Below are 26,367 nucleotides of genomic sequence, written 5' to 3'. Positions count from 1 at the left end.
GTGGTCTATTGATCGTGACTGGGCCAAATATCTCACGAAATAAGTGTCAAAAGAAAATACTACAAAGAACGAAACTTGTCTAGCTTGAAAGGGGAAACCAGATGACGCTGTGGTTGGCCCGCTAGATGGGGCTGCCATAGGTCAAACGGATATCAACTGCGTTTTTTGATATAGCAACCCCCATTTTTTATTACATATTCGTGTAGCACGTAAAGAAATATGAATGTTTTAGTTGGACCACTCTTTTCGCTTTGTGATAGATTGCGCTGTAATAGTCACAAACATACGGCTCACAACTTTAGACGAACAGTTGGTAACAGGTAGGTTTTTAAATTAAAATACAGAACGTAAGTACATTTGAACATTTTATTTCGGTTGTTCCAATGTGATACATGTACCTTTGTGAACTTATCTTTTCTGAGAACGCATGCTGTTACACCATGATTACCTGTAAGTACCACATTAATGCAATAACTGCTCAAAATGATTTCCGTCAACCTCAATGCATTTGGCGATACGTGTATCGACATTCCTCTCAACAGCGAGTAGTTCGCCTTCCGTAATGTTCGCACATGCATTGACAATGCGCTGACGCATGTTGTCAGGCGTTGTCGGTGGATCACGGTAGCAAATATCCTTCAACCTTCCCCACTGAAAGAAATCCGGGGATGTCAGATCCGGTGAACGTGCGGGCCATGGTATGGTGCTTCGACGGCCAATCCACCTGTCATGAAATATGCTATTCAATACCGCTTCAACAGCACGCGAGCTATGTGCCGGACACCCATCATGTTGGAAGTACATCGCCATTCTGTCATGCGGTGAAACATCCTGTAGTAATATCGGTAGAACATTACGCAGGAAATCAGCATACATTGCATCATTTAGATTGCCGTCGATAAAATGGGGGCCAATTATCCTTCCTCCCATAATGCCACACGATACATTAACCCGCCAAGGTCGCTGATGTTCCCCTTGTCGCAGCCATTGTGGATTTTCCGTTGCCCAATAGTGCATATTATGCCGGTTTGCGTTACCGCTGTTGGTGAATGACGCTTCGTCGCTATATAGAACGCGTGCAAAAAATCTGTCACCGTCCCGTAATTTCTCTTGTGCCCAGTGGCAGAACTGTACACGACGTCCAAAGTCGTCGCCATGCAATTCCTGGTGCATAGAAATATGGTACGGGTGCAATCGATGTTGATGTAGCATTCTCAACACCGACATTTTTGAGATTCCCGATTCTCGCGCAATATGTCTGCCACTGATGTGCGGATTAGCCGCGACAGCAGCTAAAACACCTACTTGGGCATCATCATTTGTTGCAGGTCGTGGTTGACGTTTCACATGTGACTGAACACTTCCTGTTTCCTTAAATAACGTAACTATCCGGCGAACGGTCCGGACACTTGGATGATGTCGTCCAGGATACCGAGCAGCATACATAGCACACGCCCGTTGGGCATTTTGATCACAATAGCCATACATCAACACGATATTGGTAAACGGCTCATTTTAACACGGGTAATGTATCATGAAGCAAATACCGTTCGCACTGGCGGAATGTTACGTGATATCACGCACTTAAACGTTTGTGATTATTACAGCGCCATCTATCACAAAGCGAAAAAAGTGGCCCAACTAAAACATTAATATTTCTTTACGTACTGCACGAATATGTAATAAAAATGGGGGTTCCTATTTAAAGAAACGCAGTTGATATCCGTTTGACTTATGGCAGCGCCATCTAGCGGGCCAACCATAGCGCCATCTGGTTCCCCCTTCAAGCTAGACAAGTTTGTCGTTTTTTCGTTTGACGCTTATTTCGTGTGATATTTGGCCCGGTCACTATCAATGGAGCACCCTGTATGTTTAGCTGTTGCAATCATTCCATGTCCTTTCGATAGTAGTTCTTGTAGTCAGCTGTTATCACTGTATACTTATGCATTTCCTCTTTAATTTCTTGCAGTTTACCAGCCCTCGTAAATGTCCTCACATTCCAGGTGGCTATCATGATATCCATTTTCCTCCTGAGTAACCCCTTTCTTTGCTGTGTCACCATCGTGTAATCTACTTATTCTTCTGAGGTCGATGTGTGGTATCCGAGGTGGGGTTGCTAGCCCCCCATCCAACCCCTAACTTGGAAGACCAGGATTTTCCGGCCGGCCGTTGTGGCCGAGCGGCTCTAGGCGCTTCAGTCCGGAACCGCGCGAGCGCTACTGTCGCAGGTTCGAATCCTGCTTCGGGTATGGATGTGTGTGATGTCCGTAGGTCAGTTAGGTTTAAGTAGTTCTAAGTTCTAGGGCACTGATGACCTCAGATGTTAAGTCCCGTAGTGCTCAGAGCCAGCTGAATCATTTCTGAACCAGAATTTTCCCTTGAGGTTTACTCCGCTAGCGAGAGCCTCCGCCCCTCCCTCCCGCTCTATGTGAGACATAGTTCTTCTGGCTCCTCTGTCGAGGCCTGTCCGACTTGTATGTCCCTGCCAGCAGGTATGCTATTGTCGGTGTAGCCTTCAACTTCGCTGGAACACTCAGACCCTCCCACCGCCACTGAAGGTATTTTCTATAAGGCTGTGTCCGTGGGAGTTAATTTTTCAATTGTTTCTGCAGAATGACGTTGTTGCTTCAACATATTTTTCTGAAAACTCAGCAGTGACGCAAGACATCTAACGCAAATGAAGGTCGGACGTTTGTTTTCCTACCTTTGGCTTTAAACGTGGGTGACATTCATAACATGAAGGTTCAAATGGTTCAAATGGGTCCGAGCACTATGGGACTTAACATCTGTGGTCATCAGTCCCCTAGAACTTAGAACTACTTAAACCTAACTAACCTAAGGACATCACACACACCCATGCCCGAGGCAGGATTCGAACCTGCGACCGTAGCGATCGGGCAGTTCCAGACTGAAGTGCCTAGAACCGCTCGGCCACTCCGGCCAGCTCGATACTTACAACGTGCTGACATGATGAAAGTTTCCAACCGATTTCTCATACACAAACAGCAGTCGGCCGGCGTTGCCTGGTCAAAAGTTGTTGTGATTCCGCGTGTAAGGAGGAGAAATGCGTACCATCACGTTTCCGACTTTGATAAAGGTCAGATTGTAGCCTATCGCGATTGCGGTTTATCGTATCGCGACATTGCTGTTCGCGTTGGTCGAGATCCAATGACTGTTAGCAGAATATGGAATTGGTGGTTTCAGGAGGGTAATACGGAACGCCGTGCTGGATCCCAACGGTCTTGTATCACTAAAGTCGAGATGACAGGTATCTTATCCGAAAGGCTGTAACGGATCGTGCAGCCACGTCTCGATCTCTGAGTCAACAGATGGGAACGTTTGCAAGACAACAACCATCGGCACGAACAGTTCGACGACGTTTGCAGCAGCATGGACTATCAGCTCGGAGACCATGGCTGCGGTTACCCTTGACGCTGCATCACAGACAGGAGCGCCTGCGATGGTGTACTCAACGACGAACCTGGGTGCACGAATTGCAAAACGTAATTTTTTCGGATAAATCCAGGTTCTGTTTACAGCATCATGATGGTCGTATCCGTGTTTGGAGAATTCGCCGTGAACGCGCACTGGAAGCGTGTATCACCCGGCGTCATGGTATGGGTTGCCATTGGTTACACGTCTCGGTCACCTCTTGTTCGCATTGACGGCACTTTGAACAGTGGACGTTACATTTCAGATGTATTACGACCCGTGGCTCTACCCTCCATTCGATCCCTGCGAAACCCTACATTTCAGCAGGATAATGCACGACCGCATGTTGCAGGTCCTGTACGGGCCTTTCTGGATACAGAAAATGTTCGACTGCTGCCCTGGCCAGCACATTCTCCAGATCTCTCACCAATTGATAACGTCTGGTCAATGGTGGCCGAGCAACTGGCTCATCACATTACGCTAGTCAGTACTCTTGATCGTGTTGAGGCTGCATGGGCAGCTGTACCTGTACACGCCATCCAAGCTCTGTTTGACTCAATGCCCAGGCGTATCAAGGCCGTTATTACGGCCAGAGGTGGTTGTTCTGGGTACTGATTTCTCAGGATCTATGCACCCAAATTGCGATAAAATGTAATCACATGTCAGTTCTAGTATAATATTTGTGTAATGAATACTTTTTTATCATCTGCATTTCTTATTGGTGTAGCAATTTTAATGGCCAGTAGTGTAAAATCGCAGGTTATTTTGGGTGACGTTACAGCACATCACACACTACTAAGATACACCATTTTGAAATTACTCCCAACTGGTTTGGAATATTTATTGCATCAGCTTTAGTGAAACAGTTTTGGAAAACAATGTTGAATAACTCTCCTTTTCGTTTCCATTACCTCTGCTATCACCCAATGAACGTAAGGGGTTTTTCCACTAATATCCCTCACATACGCTCTGATCTTCTTTTATATCCTACTAGATTTTGGGACAGCGTTTCACTGTGGACATCACTTAAAGCGTCTCGCAATGAAGTCCACACTAAATTAGAAGATTCTGTGAACCGTTGCCAAACTAAGAAATTTTGTTTTCTTTGAGATACATTCTGTCTGATTTTGCAACACTGTTCCGACCTGTTTTGCACAACATGTGGGATAATACTTTAAAACCTCTGAATCTACTCGACTCTGCTTCCGCTAACTGTGCAGCTACATTCCGTGTGCAGTGGACTCCTGATTTGTTTAGCAGAACCCAGCATGTCTCCGCCCCACGAATCAATCCAAGAATTCGCAGCAACGCCGTCTCTTAAACGTCTAAGCCTCTGGTTTAGACCCTCGATTCGGCTCTGTACCAACGGTCCACAGCCGATCAGATGCTGCAGATGGTGAGCACCGCCTTCACCTTACAAGACCAGCATTCTTTAGCAACCTGGATAGAAAAGTACTCTTCTGATCTGAAGGGACACATATGTTTGGTAGTATGGTAAAGTCCACGCAGGATGCAGTGGCCGACGTACGGTGGTCAGTTTTCGTCCAAAGCAGTGGGCGAGTTCAGTCGTTTGTTTGGAAGGACAGGCCGACATTGTTTGCCCTCTTTCGAGCGCTCGGCGCCGCGCTGCGATGACAGAATCTAGCCATAATCCCTGCAGTTTCTCTCAAACTGTTGAACAGAAACAATTCGGTAAAAAAATTTCATTGTTTCCCCACTTATAGCTTTAAATCTCTGCTTCATGATGACGTACTCATCGTTTCGAAAATGTGATATTAGCATTTAAGTAAGACATTGTGCGAAATTCGAAAAGTTTGCAATTAAAATTAGCGGTTACTATGCTTTTTACGTTTGTTAAACATTACACAATAGCTTGCTGCATATGAAATTTAGTTAATATTTTCATTAGACTTGGGTGGAAATCTCTATATGTCACCATTCTCAATAAAACTTATCTGATGTAGCACACTCATTTGCGATCGAGCACCAGCTATAAAGCCAGAATGAAACATCTACAACACTATATTTCATGAACGGTTTGAGATATCGAAATGTGATTTTTCAAATGATAGCATGCAAAGAGGAGAGTGTTCTGCTTATTGTGATTATGCAAATCTTCATTATCTACAGTGTTATTTCACGAACTACAGACTTTTTCGATGTCGCCTAACGTGGATGCGACCATCATCATGCTGTAAACAGAACCTGGATTCATCCGAAAGCCGGCCGAAGTGGCCGTGCGGTTAAAGGCGCTGCAGTCTGGAACCGCAAGACCGCTACGGTCGCAGGTTCGAATCCTGCCTCGGGCATGGATGTTTGTGATGTCCTTAGGTTAGTTAGGTTTAACTAGTTCTAAGTTCTAGGGGACTAATGACCTCAGCAGTTGAGTCCCATAGTGCTCAGAGCCATTTGATTTCATCCGAAAAAATGACGTTTTGCAATTCGTGCACCCAGGTTCGTCGTTGAGTACACCATCGCATGCGCTCCTGTCTGTGATGCAGCGTCAAGGGTAACCGCAGCAATGGTCTCCGAGCTGATAGTCCATGCTGCTGCATACGTCGTCGAACTGTTCGTGCAGATGGTTGTTGTCTTGCAAACGTCCCCATCTGTTGACTCAGGGATCGAGACGTGGCTGCACGATCCGTTACAGCCGTGCGGATATATGCGGATAAGATGCCTGTCATCTCGACTGCAAGTGATACGAGGCCGTTGGGATCAAGCACGGCGTTCCGTATTACCCTTCTGAACACACCGATTCTATATTCTGCTAACAGTCATTGGATCTCGACCAACGCGAGGAGCAATGTCGCGATACGATAAACCGCAATCGCGATAGGCTACAATCCGACCTTTATCAAAGTCGGAAACGTGATGGTACGCATTGCTCCTCCTTACACGAGGCATCGGAACAACGTTTCACCAGGCAACGCCGGTCAACTGCTGTTTGTGTAAGAGAAATCGGTTGGAAGCTTTGCTCATGTTAGCTCGTTGAAGGTGTCGCCACCGGCGGCAACCTTGTGTGAATGCTTTGAAAAGCTAATCATTTGCATATCACAGCAACTTCTTCCTGTCGGTTTAATTTCGCATCTGTAGCAGGTCATCTTCGTGGTGTAGTAATTTTAATGGCCACTAGTGTAATTTTTAAGGGCGATCGATAGCTGGTGAATCGAAAAATGCTGTAGGTTTAGGAACAGCACAGTTGAAGACATTTCACGTTTATTTCTGTACAGAGGATGTGCTTTTCCATAAACTACTGACCTTACTTGTCCTCAGTTCCTCATTTAATAAACACAATAAACCACTAGTACAGAATTCTCTTGCAGTTGCGCCTGCACTACATGTTAGTGAGGTGACATTATGTAAACTCCATTGTGTTTTGGCAAAAGAATCAAATTTTGACACAGAAACAAGGAAAAGTAGGTTTTACTGAAAATTTGCCACGCATGACACTTCTCCAAAAGTTAACAGTGGTTTAATAAATCGCTGCTTTTGTTGTTGCATTTTCAGCGGAATACTTTCTACATACTGCCCAAAGCAGAGGTGAATGTAGACCTCTTTTGAATGGTTACCATGCAAGGGTGGGCTTGGAGGGGCTATACTTAATATTTACAAAAAAATGTGCGGGTAGACTTCAATTCGGAAAAGCAACTCCCCTCCAGCTCTCGGCATTTCCCCTACAGTGCCTGTCGACACCCCCACCACTACTGCTCTCCCCATGCGTGCCCTGCCAATTGCATATCTGCTGGCGACATTATTCTGCACAGACTCTAACCTGCTGTTGGCTGCATCCTATACGCTTTACAGCATCCAGAAAGAACTGTTCCACAGCTCGGATGAGTCCCCACCATAGGCAAATAGAGTGCAGCTGAAGTTCTTCCACTCCATGGACACAATATCCATAACAGAATCTGAGACATGGTGGTAGTCAAGGGAAAGCAGGATTCGATTGCGATTGTGGACGGGGCCATAATCAGTTACGATTGGTTGCCTTTTACAGTTACACACATTTATTTTTAAAACAGTAATTCCAGACTCAACAATAAATCAAAAAAAATACCACACATTATTAATGAAGGAATAAACAACTGTGTAAATAATAGTGCTTTCAGTGCATTACAAGTTAGCAAATCACCGTAAAATACAGATAATGTTTTAAAAGAACAAGCCACTGTGATCACAGCTGAAGGCCTTACATGCGAAGAATGGTAATAAATACAGATATTGAATTATTAAAAGGTAAGTGGCCACAAACACTGCAGAAGGTATCAGACACCAGGAATGGCAGTAAATAAGGTGTTAAGGCTTACTGCTAAACTACAAATATCGGATTATTTTTTCAAAGCAAATGACCACAATCACGGCTGAAGACCTTACACACCAGGAATGGCAATTATATAAAAAAATTTATAAACCTGCTGTAAAACAGCAAATACAAGCAAAGGTTAATTAAAAGAAAGAAGCAACTGACCACCAAACGGGTGAAATAAGATGATGGTTACATTGTAACAGAACCCTTACACTACTAGATTTATTCCAGAAGGCGACCAGAACTATTAACTAGACATACATAACCTTTAATGTAGGCATTACAAGGTACGGTAATAAATAACACAATAATAAAACAGAAGGACCAGTCACAGACGGTGCTCCAGGAATCGACCTCTGAGAAGGTCTGGCAACAAACACTTTCGCGAGCAATGAGATAGGCAGCCAAGAGTTGCATTCACTTCAGAAGATGGTAATTCCGACTAGTGGCAGTCTAACGAATGACTAATGATAATCTTGCTGAAGCTACCTGGCGTCCGATAAACCAAATGCAGCGATGGAACAATACGCCAAAGTCGGAACCGGCAGTCTGCATATGTCCCCAGAATATTGTGTTTAGAGCGCCCGGAACGAGAAACGAACCACTACCAAATTTCCGTCCGATTCGACAAACCCGAAAATCTGAACAAACAAATCACAGTACACAACACCAGACAAACTAACGGTAACTAAAACCCCACTCGATTTGCGTGCGAGGCAAAACTGAGATGTAACCAACCAGAATCAGCAACCACACGTCATTGCGGAAACAATCGCAACGCGAACCAAAACCAAGTATCATATGAGTGACATCAAATTCATTAGGCACACAAACGCACACTAAACTCACTGTGAAAACTCGGACGACAGTTGGCAAAATGAAACAAATCTCTTCACAGCTTTATTAATTCACACTTGAGTAACCACACTGTCTAATCACCGAGCCAAGTGCTTTTAACACAGTAGAGTCCTCAAGTACTAAGCGGTACGCAGATCCACCAAACTGCACAGGACGGTGCGATGATAAACTGTCACAACATCACTTACTACAGGGCCCACATGGGTGACTCACTCCACTCTACCTGGATTGAAATGCACTCATCTTAAAGCTTGCTGGACCGGTTTACGACGAGGTTGTACACCCTCGTGACCACAGCCCTTCCATACGGCAGTCCATGCGCGCCGCCAGTGGTCCCGGCGTGTTCTCGCACTGCGCGGAACTGGCTCCTCCTGAGTCCCCACCGAACTGCCACACTCACACGACCCGGGAAAACAACGACGTCGCCCAAAGATAGGGCAACAGTTACTACGTATCGATAACCGCCGCTGCTGCCACTAGCGGACAGGCAACGCTTGCGAAACCGAGTGGCGCCAGTCAAGACGAGAAGAAGACAAACAACCGCAAGCATGCCAACTAAACGATACGGTCTGGCCTCCAACAGAGGACGAAAACCTACAAACAGCACCAACGCGAGCCGCAGCGGGCGCCTAATAAATAAACTCTTGCCTACAAATAATCCAACCTACTGAGAATGCTCAGAACATGGAGGCCAACAGGCAGCCTCCAATACTGGACAGACAGAATCATTTTCAGCCACAGTTAGCGCCTGAACCGTATTTCTCAAGCGAACTGGCTTTCCGTAACTGTGCTGAATACTAGGAGAAATGGCGCTGTCAAAACACATCTATCCACCCAGGATACTGTACATTGAAGCTTAGACAGTGGCACTCCGTCCCGAGTGGGTAATATATACACTACTGGCCATTAAAATTGCTACACAAAATAGAAGGGCAGATGATAAACGGGTATTCATTGGACAAATATATTATACTAGAACTGACATGTAATTACACTTTCACGCAATTTTGGTGCATAGAACCCGAGAAATCAGTACCCAGAACAACCACCTCTGGCCGTAATAACGGCCTTGACACGCCTGGGCATTGAGTCAAACAGAGCTTGGATGGCGTGAACAGGTACAGCTGCCTATGCAGCTTTAACGCAATGCCACAGTTCATCAAGAGAAGTGACAGGCGTATTGTGACGTGCCAGTTGCTTGGCCACCATTGACCAGACGCTTTCAGTTGGTGAGAGATCTCGGGAATGTGCTGGCCAGGGCAGCAGTCGAAAATTATCTGTATCCAAAAAGGCCCGTACAGGACTTGCAACATGCGGTCGTGCATTATCCTGCTGAAATGTAGGGTTTCGTAGGGATCGAATGAAGGATAGAGCCACGGGTCGTAACACATATGAAATGTAACGTCCACTGTTCAAAGTGCCGTCAATGCGAACAAGAAGTGACCGAGACGTGTAACCAATGGCACCCAATACCATCACGCCGGGTGATACGCCAGTATGGCGATGACAGATTCACACTTCCAATGTGCGTTCACTGCGATGTCGTCAAACACGGATGCGACCATCATGATGCTGTAAACAGAACCTGGATTCATCCGAAAAAATGACGTTTTGCCATTCGTGCACCCAGGTTCGTCGTTGAGTACACCATCGCAGGCGCACTGTGGTGCAGTGTCAAGGGTAACCGCAGCGATGGTCTCCGAGCTGATAGTCCATGCTGCTGCAAACGACGTCGAACTGTTAGTGCAGATAGTTGTTGTATTGCAAACGTCGCCATCTGTTGACTCAGGGTTCGAGACGTGGCTGCACGATCCGTTACAGCCATGCGGATAAGATACCTGTCATCTCGACTGCTAGTGATACGAGGGGGTTGGGATCCAGCATGGCGTTCCGTAATTACCCTTCTGAACCCACTGATTCCATATTCTGGTAATAGTCATTGGATCTCGATCAACGCGAGTAGCAGTGTCGCGATACGATAAACCGCAATCGCGATAGGCTACAATCTATAAAGGCACATTTGCATGCCGAGCGTGAGTTTCCTCGGAAACGCGAGATATTAATTAAATAAATAATCAGTGACAAATAAATAAAGCCTATGGCACACAACTGCAGCGCTGTGTCGCTGATAAAACAAAAGCACAATTACGTTACTCGTATGTTTGATTAAGAAAGGAGAGCTCTGGTTGAAGTGGTGCGAGAAGCACGTATTTTAGTTTATTGTCTGGCACACCGCCATATTTCATGTTATAGAAAATTACTGCGAGTTGCAACCATACTAGGCACTCGATTCTGAAAAGAATTTATATTTATAAAAGTAAGTAGGATTGTGAACTGTAGGCTTATTCATTGAATATATCTGATTTAACTAACTGTGTAATTTTTTGTTTAGTAGACAATCACCTCTGTACGACGTTTTGGCATGGCTGGCAAATTATTGTAATATTGAGATTTAGTTTATGAGTCCGCACCTACCGCAGCAGTCTTTGGAAACGATTTAATTACGAAGTCCGATTATTTCAGTTTTATTTCACGGTCAACTACGAGTAACACTGCCTTTACGAAAAAGCCATTGTCAAGCGTCTGATACCGAATAATTAAAACCTGACGACTCATAGGAGAGACAATAATACAGATAAAATAATTAATATTTTATTTATTTTATTTTATTAATTTTATATTGGCGACCGTGACAGGACTTGTTATTTTGTCATTTGTTACATTGTTCTCTTTGTTTCATGTGAAAAATCAACTTTCTGGACCTGGACTTGACTATATGAGAAATAACAAAAATCAGAAGATATTTGCCAATTATAAAATTTTTGCGGGAAGACGCAAAGAAGCTTCCAGCAAAATAAGGTAAGACGCAGCATCTTTGCATTAGCAGGCTTGACCAGACGTATAATTCAGTGTATTAGCTTTTCAGTAAAATTCTGTAGTGTTTCTTTTCCGCATAACAGTTTCAGTGATAAATTCCATTCTCAGTATTTTTCCTTAAACAATAACGTATGCAACAATACCAATACACGAGTGTACGATATGGCCGACTTCTGTACGATATCATGTAACATGGCCAGCAGCCATTACCAATAATCTCAAATTCAGTTTATATTTTTAAATTAACAGACAGCCATTGTTGCTACGAGCGATTCATGCTCAACTGCATTTTATTTTAAAATCAGTGTCAAATATTTTCTTGAAACATATATCACGTGTGGCATGGTAATAACTAGAAAACAATACGCAAAAATGGAACAGCAAAGACGTACTATTCAGACGCAATCCGACTCGGACGAGAGACAAATGTTAGAAAATGACTTTACGACAGCAACCGGTAGTGACGATTCATCAAACATTGACGCAAGTGTTGACGAAAATTTTGACAATAGGCCCTCCACCACAAAAATTTCAAAGTCTCAATCAGAGCCCATGTTAATGCATGACGTCACGTCTAATGACGCGGCGGGGGCAGAGACCTTGCAAACGGTAAACATTGCCGACATGTTACAAATGCTAATGAAACAAAACGCAGAAAATATGGCAACCTTACAGACGCAAAATGAACAGTTAAAGACATAAAATGACGGAATCAAATCTGATCTCATAGCACTCAAGACAGGTAATGACACTTTATGTAAGCGTGTGGAACTTATAGACGCCACACTGACCAAACAGATGACTGAACACAGTGCTAAATTTTCCCAGCTTAATACGAGACAAGAAAAGACTACAACTGACGTAGCACTTTTACAGACACAAGTAAAAAACCTTAATGTCACGTGTGAAGTTCTTACTGAACAAATTCAAACATATCCTTCAGTACATGACAACCTTGAAAAACGAATTACTGACGTACAGAATAAATTTGACAATGTTGAACAACACCTGACTGACATCTTACAATCTGATGCCACAGCTCATTTTCAAAATATTAATAAAGAATTTCATGATTGGGTAGTCAACAAAGACAAACATTTTGATAGATGCTTACGTGAAAATTTACCAACAATTGTGCACGACTCCGTAGCGCAATACATTACTAATAACAAACAGCTGATCAGTGACGCAGTACAATCCGTCACTGCACCCATGAGACAATTCACCGATCGACCACAGTCCGAATGTAACGAAAATATCAGTCAAAATGCACAGTTCAGGAACCAATATACATTCGAGTATGACACACACATACCGCACACGACAAATACACAAGAACAAAACACACCACGACTACAACACATACCACGATGTGGAAACACAAACACAAGCTATTATCATGGTAAACCACAGCAACATTATCGTAATTACTCGCCAGCTGGACATAGCAGTAATTACAGTGGGACAAATCCATATCATAATGCAAAGGAAGACGAAAGCTTAATGAAACACAGGCAATTTCAGATTTTTATCCCAGAAAAACGAACCATTCATCCGGTGATTTTTCTCAAATCTTTTAGTAACGCATTTCCACGCACTTGGAGTGACCGGAAAAAGATTTCATATATTGTCGGTTACATCCAAGGCGATGCAGCTGTCTGGGCATACAGTCAAGCTGACGTATGTACCACGTACAGTGAGTTTGAGCGTGCTTTTCTGAACAAATTCTGGTCGCAATCCGTCAGGAGCGACTCAGAAGACAAATTTTAGAACCTGAAACTTTTAACAGTAAAAATGGTAACTTACGCAGATATTTTGAAAAATACTTGAACATGGGACACTTTTTAGACGAACCAGTCGCAACGCGAGATATACTCCGTGCGTTGAAGGCCAAATTGCCTTTCAATATTAAAGAAAAACTCCTACATATCCCGGATGACGATTCAGATTATTTTTTAACAGCTTTAGATTCGGTTGACATGTTACTTGAAGATCAGCGCTTCGCGCGGCAAAACAGCAGCCACAATGTTTACACTAGTGGTATGCAAAACATGCAGGCTTGCCAACACAATTCTGGCGCGCCCACAGTTGGATACGCGGTACTACAAAAACAGCAAACTCACATGCCGTCTCAGTACGGAAATCAAAATCAACACGCGTATTCCAATACAAACAATAGTTACAACAGTAATAACATTTCATGCGGCAATCCACACAAAAGGCACCGCGGTAATAACTACAACGGTAACAACGGATACAAAGGTAATAACAAAAACACAAACAGAAATAGGAATAATAATAACTACGAGCCAAGACAGCATCAAGGTTGGACTCGTAACGATCAGTACTTTCATTCAAACTCTGCTTTACCACAACAGCCACCAGGTCAAAATTGGAGCATACCTTACGACCGACAGGTAAGTTATAATGCGAAACAGCAACAACAACCGCAAAAGTTTGGAGATCATAATAGGCAATATCCGAATGTGAATATAATAGAAATGACACCTGATGCACAACCTCAATCTGTGTCAGTACCTAGTACAAATGCTAATCCAACAAACTAGAAACAGTCACTACTTTGCCCCAGGTCGTGGCTGAAGAATCCTTGGGGGGCGGCTTCAATGTTAATCAGTTATTTGACATCACACTTGAACAACAGAATAATGATATGCCGAGTAATTCTAAACAAAAACTACCTGTTTTATTTATAAGATACAACCACAATAACAATATATCAGATGAACTTTTACAAGACAGTACACAATGTCGTTTAAACACAAATGAAATTGTTTTAGCATCCACTACTGGTGTAGTAGGTGGGATTCCAACTACTATTATCCTAGATACAGGTGCAGCTGTGAGCGTTTTATCTTTTAATTTTTATAAAAAGATGTGTGAATTGGAACCTGTGCCTGAGTTTCCTGCCCAAAACTGTAAAATAACTACTGCACTAGGTAATAAGTCATGTAGGGTTACGAAGCAAGTTTTTGTAAACGTTAAAATAGGTAATGGAACCGTACAATGGCCATTCCTGGTTGTACAAAACCTTGTGACTAATTGCATATTAGGAATAGATATTATGAGCGAGAAGGACTGCATTATAGACTTCTCCAAAGGTAAATGTATTTTAAATGATAAAAGCAGGGTAATTATTATTGATTTGGACAGGAGAACTCTAAAGCATGACAAACACTGTACAGGGTACAAGGTTCAGTTAGTACTTGACAAAGACATTCAAGACATGCAAACACGCTCATCTGACGCAGAGCTAATGGACTTGAAAACATTGCTTGATCATAAGATAAGTGAAGCTACAGCTCTCAGTGTACATGAACGTATAAAACTACAGGAAGTGTTATCCAAATATTTACAAGTTTTTACCAAACGATTAGGTGTTATCAACACGTATGTGTACAAGATTGAAGTTAAGCCTCACAAGATCTTCTACCATAAGACATATAACGTACCGTTATCTCAACGACCTGCTGTGTGGCAAGAATTAAAACAAATGTTAGACTGGAAGGTCATTGAACCATCCACCTCACCTTACTGTAGTCCTCTACTTGTTGTCAAAAAATCAAATGGAAGCATTAGGTTAGTGTTAGACGCACGAGCTATTAATGAAATAATTTTACCGGTTCACACAAAACCTGAAAATTTAGAAGAGCAATTACAGAAATTTCTAGATGCAAAATATTTTTCCACAATAGATCTCGCTAATTCGTTTTGGCAGGTGGGTATCACTCCTGATTCTCGGAAATATACTGCATTTATGTTCGGGGGGCGAACCTATCAGTTTTGTGTTCTACCCTTCGGACTGAATGTCAGCTCTGGGGTATTCATTACAGCCCTGGATACCGTGCTTGGCGACGATTTAGTTGAGACAGTCACACACTATGTAGATGATATACTGATAGCTACACAATCTTGGAATGAACACGTTGACACACTTCAAGGAATTTTAGAAAAATTTGCACAAGCTGGAGTCACAGCCAATCTTAGAAAATCAAAGTTTGGTTGCAGTGAGATAAAGTATTTAGGACATATCATTAATTCACAGGGCATACGTCCGGATCCCAGTAAATTAGATGCTATCAGAAACTTTCCTAGCCCTCGAATTAAAAAGCAGTTAAAATCATTCCTTGGGCTATGTTCATTTTTCAGACTTTTTTGCCACAACCACTTTTGAACAGTAAACATCTGCTAAATTTACTCAGAAAGAATCAAGTTTGGATCTGGTCGGAACAGTGCAAGAATGACTTTAATACAATTAAACATGCTTTAGTGAATGCTAACATATTGAGCCATCCAGATTTCAATTTAGATTTTTGTATGACTTGTGACGCTTCACGTACTGGCTTGGGCTGTTGCTTATTTCAAGTTGTAAAGAATAAAGAGGAGGAACAGATAAGAATTATTGGGTTTGCGAGTCGCACTCTAACTGAATGTGAGCGTACATACTCCACTACTGAGTTAGAAACACTTTCCATAGTATGGGCATTCAAGAAATTCAATTATTATTTATTTGGAAAACATACAGTAATTTACACCGATCACCAGGCCCTGACATTTTTGTTAACTTGTAAACTTGTACATCCTAGACTATCACGATGGGCAGTTACACTTCAGAACTACTCTTTTGAAATTAAGTACATAAGAGGTAAGGACAACACCATTGCAGACACTTTGTCTAGACTTCCACAAGGTATGAATGATACCAACAGTGACTTAGAAAATATAAATGACTACAGGATTCTCTTAATGCAAGACAAGCAGTATCACCAATATTATATTGATATGTGCAGAAACATGGCTGAATTACAAAAATCTGATCCTCACTGGTATAAAATAATAACATTACTGGTAGAAAAACACAATCATCCTTTGACTAAGTATTACAAGTTACACAATGATGTGCTATTTTACCGCCGACATCCAAATGCTACTAACTGGTGTGTATGCATTCCCAAAGAGTCTGAACGTAATTTAATTTGGCACACACACTTAGTTTGGGGTCATTATGGGACAAAAAAGTGTTTAGCGAAGCTCAGTACATACTGTTATTTTAGCAATATGAGAAGAAAAATTTACAGGGAACTGAAAACATGTGTCATATGTCAAAAATCAAAACCTCAGAATTTATCCACAAAAACAGATTTACATTCTATTTTACCTAGTAAACCCCTGGAAATTCTGTGTACTGACATCAGTGGACCGCATCCAGCAAGCTCTGGAGGCGTCAAATATATCTTAGCTTTTTACGATATATTTTCTAAACATGTTAAACTTTATGCTTTAAAATCCGCCACTGCAAGTGCTATAATACGAAGATTCTCAAGTGATTACCTGACGCACGTGGGAAAACCTAAAGCAATTCTATCAGATAATGCAGCATACTATTCTGGGTACAAATGGAGAAATTTCTTGAAGGACAATAACATTAAAAGTATATTTATTTCGAGGTTTAGTCCACAATGTAACGCGACCGAGAGACTTTTCCGAGAATTAAACCGTTTCATGAGGACCTATATTTCATCAAAACATACTAATTGGGTGTCCTACCTAAGTCCTTTCGAAGACGTACACAATAACTTAAATATTTACGATACAAATTACACACCTAACGAGATCATGTTCAATTGCAAACAGAACGATCAGTGGATAGAACCATTACCTAAGTTGTCAGACAAGGAAATCACACCTGAACAGAAAATAAAAGAAGTATTGACTACGCTGACACATCACGCACAGATACGAAACAAACATCACAGAAACATAATAAAAAGAAAACAAAAATTCGAGGTAGGAATGCTTGTACTACTTCGTACTCATCATAAATCTGTTGCACTCAAACGACGCAACGCTAAGTGGCGTCTGCTATATGAAGGACCTTATATAATTGTTAACATACCGCACCCTGGTGCGTATCTGTTACAACATCGTAGAACTAACAAAATTATTGGGCTATACGCACACCGAGATCTTAGAGCATTTCATGCTGAATAATGTCAAAGTCATACCCATCAAAATATTGCTAAGCAACTCAAAAAACTCTGTTGCTACAACACAGATAATAAGTAGTATAGAAATTTTCATTTCAGCGTTCCAGAGTCGCAGTTGAAGACAGAAGAACTTTTCTTTCAACGCCGCGGCTCCACCGAGAAGACTGAATATTAAAGTAAAATTTATGATTACGTAGCAGTGAATGACATATTAATTTTTCACGGAACATTTGTTATTGTAGTTACCACTGACTTGGTATGACACCTGACGAACCGACAGACGTCATCTGTGAAGCGATCTTTTACTTTCAGAAATAGATTAGACGCACATCTCTCAACACGAAAAGCATCTACCAGTAGTCAAGGCCACACAGACACTCTACACACACGCAAAAAAAAAAAAAAAAAAAAAAAAAAAAAAAAAAAAAAAAAAAAAAAACGCGAGGAATCGAACATTTTCTCTCTCTTACTATTTTGAATATTTATTGAGTAGCGAAAACGCCTGGTCTTGCCTACTGATGTAATGAATGTTGTGTCTAACCTATCTTAATTTCAGATGACATCACAAAAAACATCGATAATATCCCAGCAAAACCGCTAAAGAGGATGTAAATATCTGCAATTCATGTAATCAAATGTGACACAATGTAATAACCTATAGCGATGTAAAGATGATGTAAACATGTTTATGTGCAACTGTATTATGTTTATACTAAGAAAATATGTGACGTGTGTATGTATAATTACTTTTTTTTTTTTTAACTGATGTATCATGTAAAAATTTGAACAAAACGAGTGCCAAAAAGACATTGCATAGTGAACCTCTGTTCACGGACATTAACGAACATTACTAACTCTGCAACTACGCAGAAGCCTATGTGAAGGAAACGGTTAATGCCATTCATTATGCATCGTACCTATGTAAACGCGATGAACGATTTCCTCGATTAATAACTACGAACATTTAGGTGAGCTATATTCAGCAAAAAACTGAAAATGTGAAGTCCATAATTCGTGCATCGTCTAGTGACATTACTACAGTACCTAACTTCAAGATGTTAACTGGATTAAATGGACACAAAGTGCCTGACCAGAAAACAACACGACGGGTGGAAGAATTTTGGTTGGAACTTCAGGGAATGAAATGTTCTCGAAATGTGACGGACACTCTTACCTGGACTGTCCAAGGATCGACGCCAGCTATGTGCCGTCCGAGGTTCTGCAACCAAGCTTCCACGGAATGTAAAAAACGAACTGCACGTGGACCAATTACTCGACGGGTCACGTCTGATCTGTAATAAGCAATGCTTTTACTTACAACGAACTGCATCACAACGACTATAATGGAAATGGGAAATGGACACGCTTATGTATTAATCACGTTGTTATACAACGATGTTACTGTGATCAAAAAACTTTACCACGACGATACTAACCTGTAAAAAAAAATTATTGTGCAGCAGATGAATATGAACTGTAATAACGACACGATGTGTATAGGTCAACGCACCTGAAAAATACGGACATTTTTCTTTGAAGTATTTCAAAACAATACTATGTAACTAAGAACATTCAACAATCTAAGTTGTATTGTGTTATAACGAATATTGTAAATTTAAAACTAAGTTACCTGTCATAGAATGTAGTCTTCATATGTAATCTTGGTTGAATATTTTCTTTGTGCAACGACTGAGAAACGCGCGCACACGAACAATATGAACTGCAATACTGTGCCGCGTGATCTAACTGTACGACATAACGGCAGTCACACAGACGCTTCTGCGCATGCGCGCACTCTATCTGCCAACATAAGAACTTTTACGGCGCACCCGCGTCATTCAAAGTTTGTATATAATGTGTATAATGTGTATAATGTAGGTCATGTAAATAGTTGTAGATAACTTAGATTTTCTTGTGCCTTTAGGTGAATTGCTCGCCTGCAGGTGTGTCCTTTCGCCTCGCAATTCAGGGGGCAATATAAAGGCACATTTGCATGCCGAGCGTGAGTTTCCTCGGAAACGCGAGATATTAATTAAATAAATAATCAGTGACAAATAAATAAAGCCTATGGCACACAACTGCAGCGCTGTGTCGCTGATAAAACAAAAGCACAATTACGTTACTCGTATGTTTGATTAAGAAAGGAGAGCTCTGGTTGAAGTGGTGCGAGAAGCACGTATTTTAGTTTATTGTCTGGCACACCGCCATATTTCATGTTATAGAAAATTACTGCGAGTTGCAACCATACTAGGCACTCGATTCTGAAAAGAATTTATATTTATAAAAGTAAGTAGGATTGTGAACTGTAGGCTTATTCATTGAATATATCTGATTTAACTAACTGTGTAATTTTTTGTTTAGTAGACAATCACCTCTGTACGACGTTTTGGCATGGCTGGCAAATTATTGTAATATTGAGATTTAGTTTATGAGTCCGCACCTACCGCAGCAGTCTTTGGAAACGATTTAATTACGAAGTCCGATTATTTCAGTTTTATTTCACGGTCAACTACGAGTAACATTGCCTTTACGAAAAAGCCATTGTCAAGCGTCTGATACCGAATAATTAAAACCTGACGACTCATAGGAGAGACAATCATACAGATAAAATAATTAATATTTTATTTATTTTATTTTATTAATTTTATAAATCCGACCTTTATCAAAGTCGGAAACGTGATGGTACGCATTTCTCCTCCTTACACGAGGCATCACAACAACGTTTCACGAGGCAACGCCGGTCAACTGCTGTTTGTGTATGAGAAATCGGTTGGAAACTTTCCTCATGTCAGCACGTTGCAGTTGTCGCCACCGGCGGCAACCTTGTGTGAATGCTCTGAAAAGCTAATCATTTGCATATCACAGCAACTTCTTCCTGTCGCTTAAATTTCGCGTCTGTAGCACGTTATCTTCGTGGTGTAGCAATTTTAATGGCCAGTAGTGTAGACTTGCAAAATTAAAAATTATTTTTATCGATTGTGTGCAATGCAAATAGACTACAATAGATATCAGCAGATATATCACCGGATCAGCATCCATGGGTCTGAGATATTGCCACCTTTTATACTGAAAACATACCTATACGTTAGGACCAGCTACTACAGAGAATAGTATGCCCTAGTAGTTAATGGAAAAGAACTGATCACTTTTTTTATGATCTTATGCAGGAATTCGACGTCGACGACCTGTGTGGGTGGCGGCGGTGATGCTGGCTGCCTCCGGCATCATCATCCTGGTCATCCTGGCAGGAGTGTTGTACTTCGCAGACTTCTCTTCAAGTAAGTTCCTAAGACAGACAGAATGGTAAGTTAAAATACTTCGAGTTTTTAGTTCACTCTACACTAATGACATAATGTTCCTCTTTGGGACCAAAGGTGTCTGATACTTGAACTGCAGCTGATTGCCTTTGGCAGAGTGAATGCTAACATCACTACACATGCATTACATTGCACATCACTGTATCTTCATTGATGCCATACCCAACGATCGATACATTTCGTTTCAATGCATTTAATTCATGCCACATACAGTCCGCCCCGATAGCTGAGTGGTCAGCGTGACGGATTGGCGTCCTATGGGCCGGGGCTCGATTCCCGGCTGGCTTGGAGATTTTCTCCGCTCCGGGACTGGGTGCTGTGTTGTCTTCATCATCATTTCATCCCCATCCGGCGCCCAGGTCGCCTAACGTGGCGTCAAATGTAATAAGCCCTGCACCAAGGCGGCCGGACCTGCCCCGCAAGGGGCCTTCCGGCCAATGACGCCAAACGCTCATTTCCATTTCCATGCCATATACAGGGTGACAATTACTGAACTACATGAAAAACAACCGTAAATTACCTACAAACTACGGCGTGCACAAACTTTATTCCACATATAAACGTCAGTAAAGATCCAGAATGAAATTTTCGCTATGCAGCAGAGTGTGCACTGATAAGAAATTTTCTTGGCAGATTCAAACTGTGTGCCGGACCGAGACTCGAACTCGGGACCTTTGCCTTTCGTGGGCAAGTGCCTACCATCTGAGTACCCAAGTCTGACTACGCCCACTCCTCACAGCTTCCCGAGATCGAGTCTCTGTCCTATGACACAGTTTTAACCTGGCAGGAAGTTTCATGTCACTACAGATATTCGGATTTAGGTTATGACATGTTCGATATGCCTGCCATTATTGGCAATGATGTGGCGCAGACGGATAGCGACATTCTGCATGACCCGCTGAAGTGTCTGAACATCGATGCTGTCGATGACCTCCTGAATGGCTGTTTTCAGCTCAGAAATGGTTCTGAGGTTATTACTGTACACCTTGTCTTTAATACAACCCCACAAATAGGAGTCGCATGTGTTCAGATATGTCGAATATGGCGGCCAATCGAGGCCCACGCCAGTGGCCTCTGAATACCCCAGAGCTAGAAGGCGATCCTCAGATTCTCTGGCTTCGATGGCGTCGAGCTCCGTTTTGCATGAACCACATATTGTCGAAATCAAGGTCACTTTTGATAATGGGGATGAAATCATCTTCCAAAACCTTCACGTAGCGTTCGGTAGTTACCATGCTATGAAGGAATATCGGACCAATTGTTCTCTGTCTGGACATTGCATACCAGACAGTCAGCCGTTGAGGCTGAAGAGACTTCTCTATCGCGAAATGCGGATTCTCAGTCCTCCAAATGCGCCAATTTTGCTTATTAACGAACCCATCCAAATGAAAATTGGCTTCCTCGCTAAACCAAACCATACCAAGTTCCATCATGCCCCTCGATCAACCGTACAGTTTGCGCCGCCCTGGGTGGCCAAGCGGTTCTAGGCGCTACAGTCTGGAATCGCGCGACCGCTGCGGTCGCAGGTTTGAATCCTGCTTCGGGCATGGATGTGTGTGATGTCCTTAGTTACGTTTAAGTAGTTCTAAGTTCTAGGGGACTGATGACCTCAGAAGTTAAGTCCCATAGTACTCAGAGCCGTTTGAACCGTACAGTTTGAACGTCCTAACGCATATCGTTTTGACGCTTTAATTTCATGTAGTTCAATAATTGCTACCTGTACTTCACTTGAAACAGAATAAGACAGTCCACGTCCGACACGGTTCCCCTAGTGGTGTTTCTACCACATACCTCCTGGGTTTAAGTTTTCTTTAATCGCGTTCTTTAATATAAACTTGAAACGTGTAACACACAGGGAGTTCAAGAGATAAAAATGAAGGACAAAATGGTATTGTAAGTTAAGTATGTAAGACCAGATATTTCTGAAATATAAAACTGTAGTATATAATCCGATTAGAGTCGTGATTCATTTCGTAACTAGATAGGAACTGTAACATCTCTATCAGTGCAGGGAATGACAATTGACTCTCAACAGAAACAAATGTGAAGTATTGCCAAATATATGACAGAAAGACTCTTTATTGTACGATTAGTACCCAGCTGCTTCGCTCAGGGAGTTGATATGAGAGGGGGGGTTGTTTGGGGAAGGAGACCAGACAGCGTGGTCATCGGTCTCATCGGATTAGGGAAGGACGGGGAAGGAAGTCGGCCGTGCCCTTTGAAAGGAACCATCCCGGCATTTGCCTGGAGCGATTTAGGAAAATCACGGAAAACCTAAATCAGGATGGCCGGATGCGGGATTGAACCGTCGTCCTCCCGAATGCGAGTCCAGTGTCTAACCACTGCGCCACCCTGCTCGGTGTGATATGAGATTGTATAGTAGTTGGAATAAAGGAATAAACTAGAAACTATTAGAGGAAAATTTTTTTAAAATTTAAAAAATATTCTAAGCATTTTACCATACTTGCTAAAGTATAAGAGGTAAAAACTTTTTATTGAAAACATGTTCTAACTATGTACAATACTTTTTTACAAACAACATTTTTCATTTTGTTATCTAGGGGATATATGTACAAATTTTTCGAATATCCTATTCGAGAGCAACCTACGTATAGTTGACCGTAAAGAAACAGAAGTCTTTGAGATTGATTGCCACAATATTTTAAAATTTGCCCTTGCGCTTTGTTAATTGTAAAACTGTAGGCTACCATGATCTGACATTGCAATCTTTTAAATTGGAGTGGCAGTTCAGAAGAGATCAGTTGTATTCTGGAGATAAAGAGCGTGTCTCCTTTGTACTTTCCTGTTATCAGTTTGGCTTCGATGATGTTATTCGATAGCTGTTTGACGATCATCCTTGTTCCATTACATAGTTTTGGTGAGTTGAGATTTCTGAGTAGTATGTGCTCGGAGATCCAATTGTAAGTCGAAGGCACTGTAATGTCATTTCTAGTACTTGCAAAGAGTTTAGAAATTCTGTAGGGAAGTTCACACTTTCCTCAAAGTTTACCATCGTGTCGACCGATTTATATATTTTCTCTTCACCGCGAATTTTGTTTTGAATATTAAAGTTGATATCGTCAACAGTATTATTTTAGTTGCCAACATTGCCCTTTCAAATAGCCAGTTGTGAACAACGTTTGGAAAAATTTGGTCGATGAGTTCGTTTTCAGTAGTGTCTATGTTGCAGAAATCGCTGTTGTGTTTAATAAGGCCCGTCGTCTGGTCAGTAGTGTTGTTTCGCCTTTCGATAGCCGAACTTTCATTTTTTTTTTAATCCCGGTATTTGTATGTGGGGCCGGAGATGTGATTTTTAAAGCATTTTTACAAAATGACTTCGACAAAATTTCCAATTGATGTGATTAATGTCAGTTAGCTCTAATTGTAGATGAGTTGGAGAAACAACTCTCGTCTGCTGGTGCTTGACTTTGGGTTCAAAATTGGTTCAAATGGCTCTGAGCACTATGGGACTTAACTTCTGAGGTCATCAGTCCCCTAGAACTTAGAACTACTTACATTTAACTAACCTAAGGACATCACACACATCCAGGCCCGAGGCAGGATTCGAACCTGCGACCGTAGCGGTCGCGCGGTTCCAGACTGTAGCGCCTAGAACCGCGTGGCCACCCCGGCCGGCTTGACTTTGGGGGTAACGGGAAGTGTTTGTCGAAAATCTGCTTGAAAGTATGAGTAGAGTTCCTCCTATCAATTCAGTTTTCTAGTAAGTCTTGTAACGTTCTGTCCATGGCTTCGGGAGATTTTTTTATGTGACATTGCGCATTCGTCCCAGTAGATAATTTTAGCTTGCCTTAGAAGTTCACCTCGTCCAGATGCTCTTGAGATTTTACATGCCGGGAATTGTTCTTCGGCTACATTCAACGGTATGTGTAGGGCATAATGGGCACTTCGTCCCGCCCTTCCATAAGTGTGGCTGCAATGCCGGATGATGCCAGTACAAGTGCGATGTGTTGTTTAGCACTTCTTTCCACCAGCAGTAGCTTTATTAAAAACGTTTTCCCGGTGCCGCCTCGTGCGTCCAAGTAAATAATTCCGCCAGTGTTTTTCTCGATCAGGTTCATGATAACGACGTGAATTTCCTTTTGATTGTTATTGAGGAGTGGTTTGTTGTGAGCAATGCATTGAAGTAGTTCGTTGAAGTTGTAGCCTTTTCCTTTGTGATTTCAAAGTTTAGCACACTGATAGAGTTTTTTCGTTGTGCTTGCATCCCAATTTGAACTAAGGTCTGGTTGTTTATTGCTAAACATTTATCTTAATAGACGAATGACTGTTTCATTGGAGATGTCGTCGTTGAATTCGATGGTTAGTTCAGGATAAGTTTGCCGGATTTGTTACGGTATGTCATCACTCGTACTTTCTTTGAAGGAGCCACACAGCTGTTTTGTATTCGACCGGTTTCGTGTTGTTCAGCAGAATGAGGCTTCAACCAGTGATTGTTGTTTTCCAGTAGTCCTAAGCGTTGGCATACTTCTCTGTACGTCTGACATAGGTAACCGTCAACAGTCTTGAGAACTGCGAGATCTGTTGGTCCCCGTATTGCGTTGTTCGGACATAGTGTTTACTCGGCCTGGTGCACCAGTTTTTTGATTCCTTCTTGATGTTCTGCTGGAATTTCTTGTTTTCGTCGTTGAAAGATTTTTATTGTTGTGTTTCACGTATAATAGGTAGAGCGTCGACATTTATTAATGTTTTCGAGAATGGATGCGTTTGGCATAATTGGTAAAAAACTGCTACTGTTGTGTTCTGAGGTACTTCGCTTGTGCAGTTTTTCTGGCGGTGTTTTTTGTAAAGTAAACTCTCAGTCCATTCTCCAAAACTACTGCTAGATGTTGCTCAGTTGGTTCGCGTTCGTGTGGTTGCTCCTACGACACGGCTCTCTGTATCGCTGAGGCACACAAGCCTCCCCACCAACGACAATGCTATATATTTTAAATTATTCATTTATTTATTGACTTTCTCAGTTATTATTTCTTTGCCCTCATGTTTATATAGCACGTAATAAAAGTAGGAGAGTGAGTCAAATGAAAAACCTTAAATTTGTAATAACAAATCGAAATTTCGCGCCGTTATCCTGTAAGTTGGTAAGCATGCTACAAACAGCGTGCAGAATGGCCTGTAGGTGGCAGCATTCTGCAGATGAATACATCCCGTCACAGTATCAGTATAAAGATGGCCGCCCCACTTGCGACTTGCACCAATGAAGAACAGCTTTCTGTTATTCGGTTTTTGTGTAGTGAAGGTGTAAAACCGATTGAAATTCATCAACGAATGAAGGTTCAGTACGGTGATGCATGTTTGTCACAGCAACAAGTCTACGAATGGAGTAGGAAGTTCGCAAATGGTGTGACTTCAGTGGGAGACGCTCCTCGTCCAGGTCAGGCATAACGAGTTGTAACTCCACAGAACATTGCAGCAGTTGAAGCCATAGTGAAGGAAAACCGCCGAGTGACACTGAATGACACTGCAGCATGTTAACAGATTAGTCATGGGTCAGCGCACCACATTGTGCATGATGTGCTCCAGTTTCACAAAGTGTCTGCAAGATGGGTGCCAC

General features: G+C 42.0%; 1 protein-coding gene across 2 annotated transcripts in view; it reads left to right on the top strand.

The window, feature by feature from the left end:
- Positions 1 to 26,367, top strand: part of LOC124613034 (peptidoglycan-recognition protein SC1a/b-like) — a 54,056-nt gene that overhangs the window by 11,112 nt on the left and 16,577 nt on the right. For both annotated transcript variants that reach the window (XM_047141603.1, XM_047141601.1), the window contains exon 2: positions 20,646 to 20,756. In XM_047141603.1, the coding sequence (XP_046997559.1) occupies positions 20,646 to 20,756 (111 nt within the window). The remainder of the gene's footprint in view (positions 1 to 20,645; positions 20,757 to 26,367) is intronic.

Source organism: Schistocerca americana, chromosome 4 (assembly GCF_021461395.2).
Source record: "Schistocerca americana isolate TAMUIC-IGC-003095 chromosome 4, iqSchAmer2.1, whole genome shotgun sequence".
Lineage (NCBI taxonomy): Eukaryota > Metazoa > Arthropoda > Insecta > Orthoptera > Acrididae > Schistocerca > Schistocerca americana.
The sequence above is the reverse complement of the archived record's forward strand: the minus strand, read 5'-3'. Positions and strand labels throughout refer to the sequence as shown.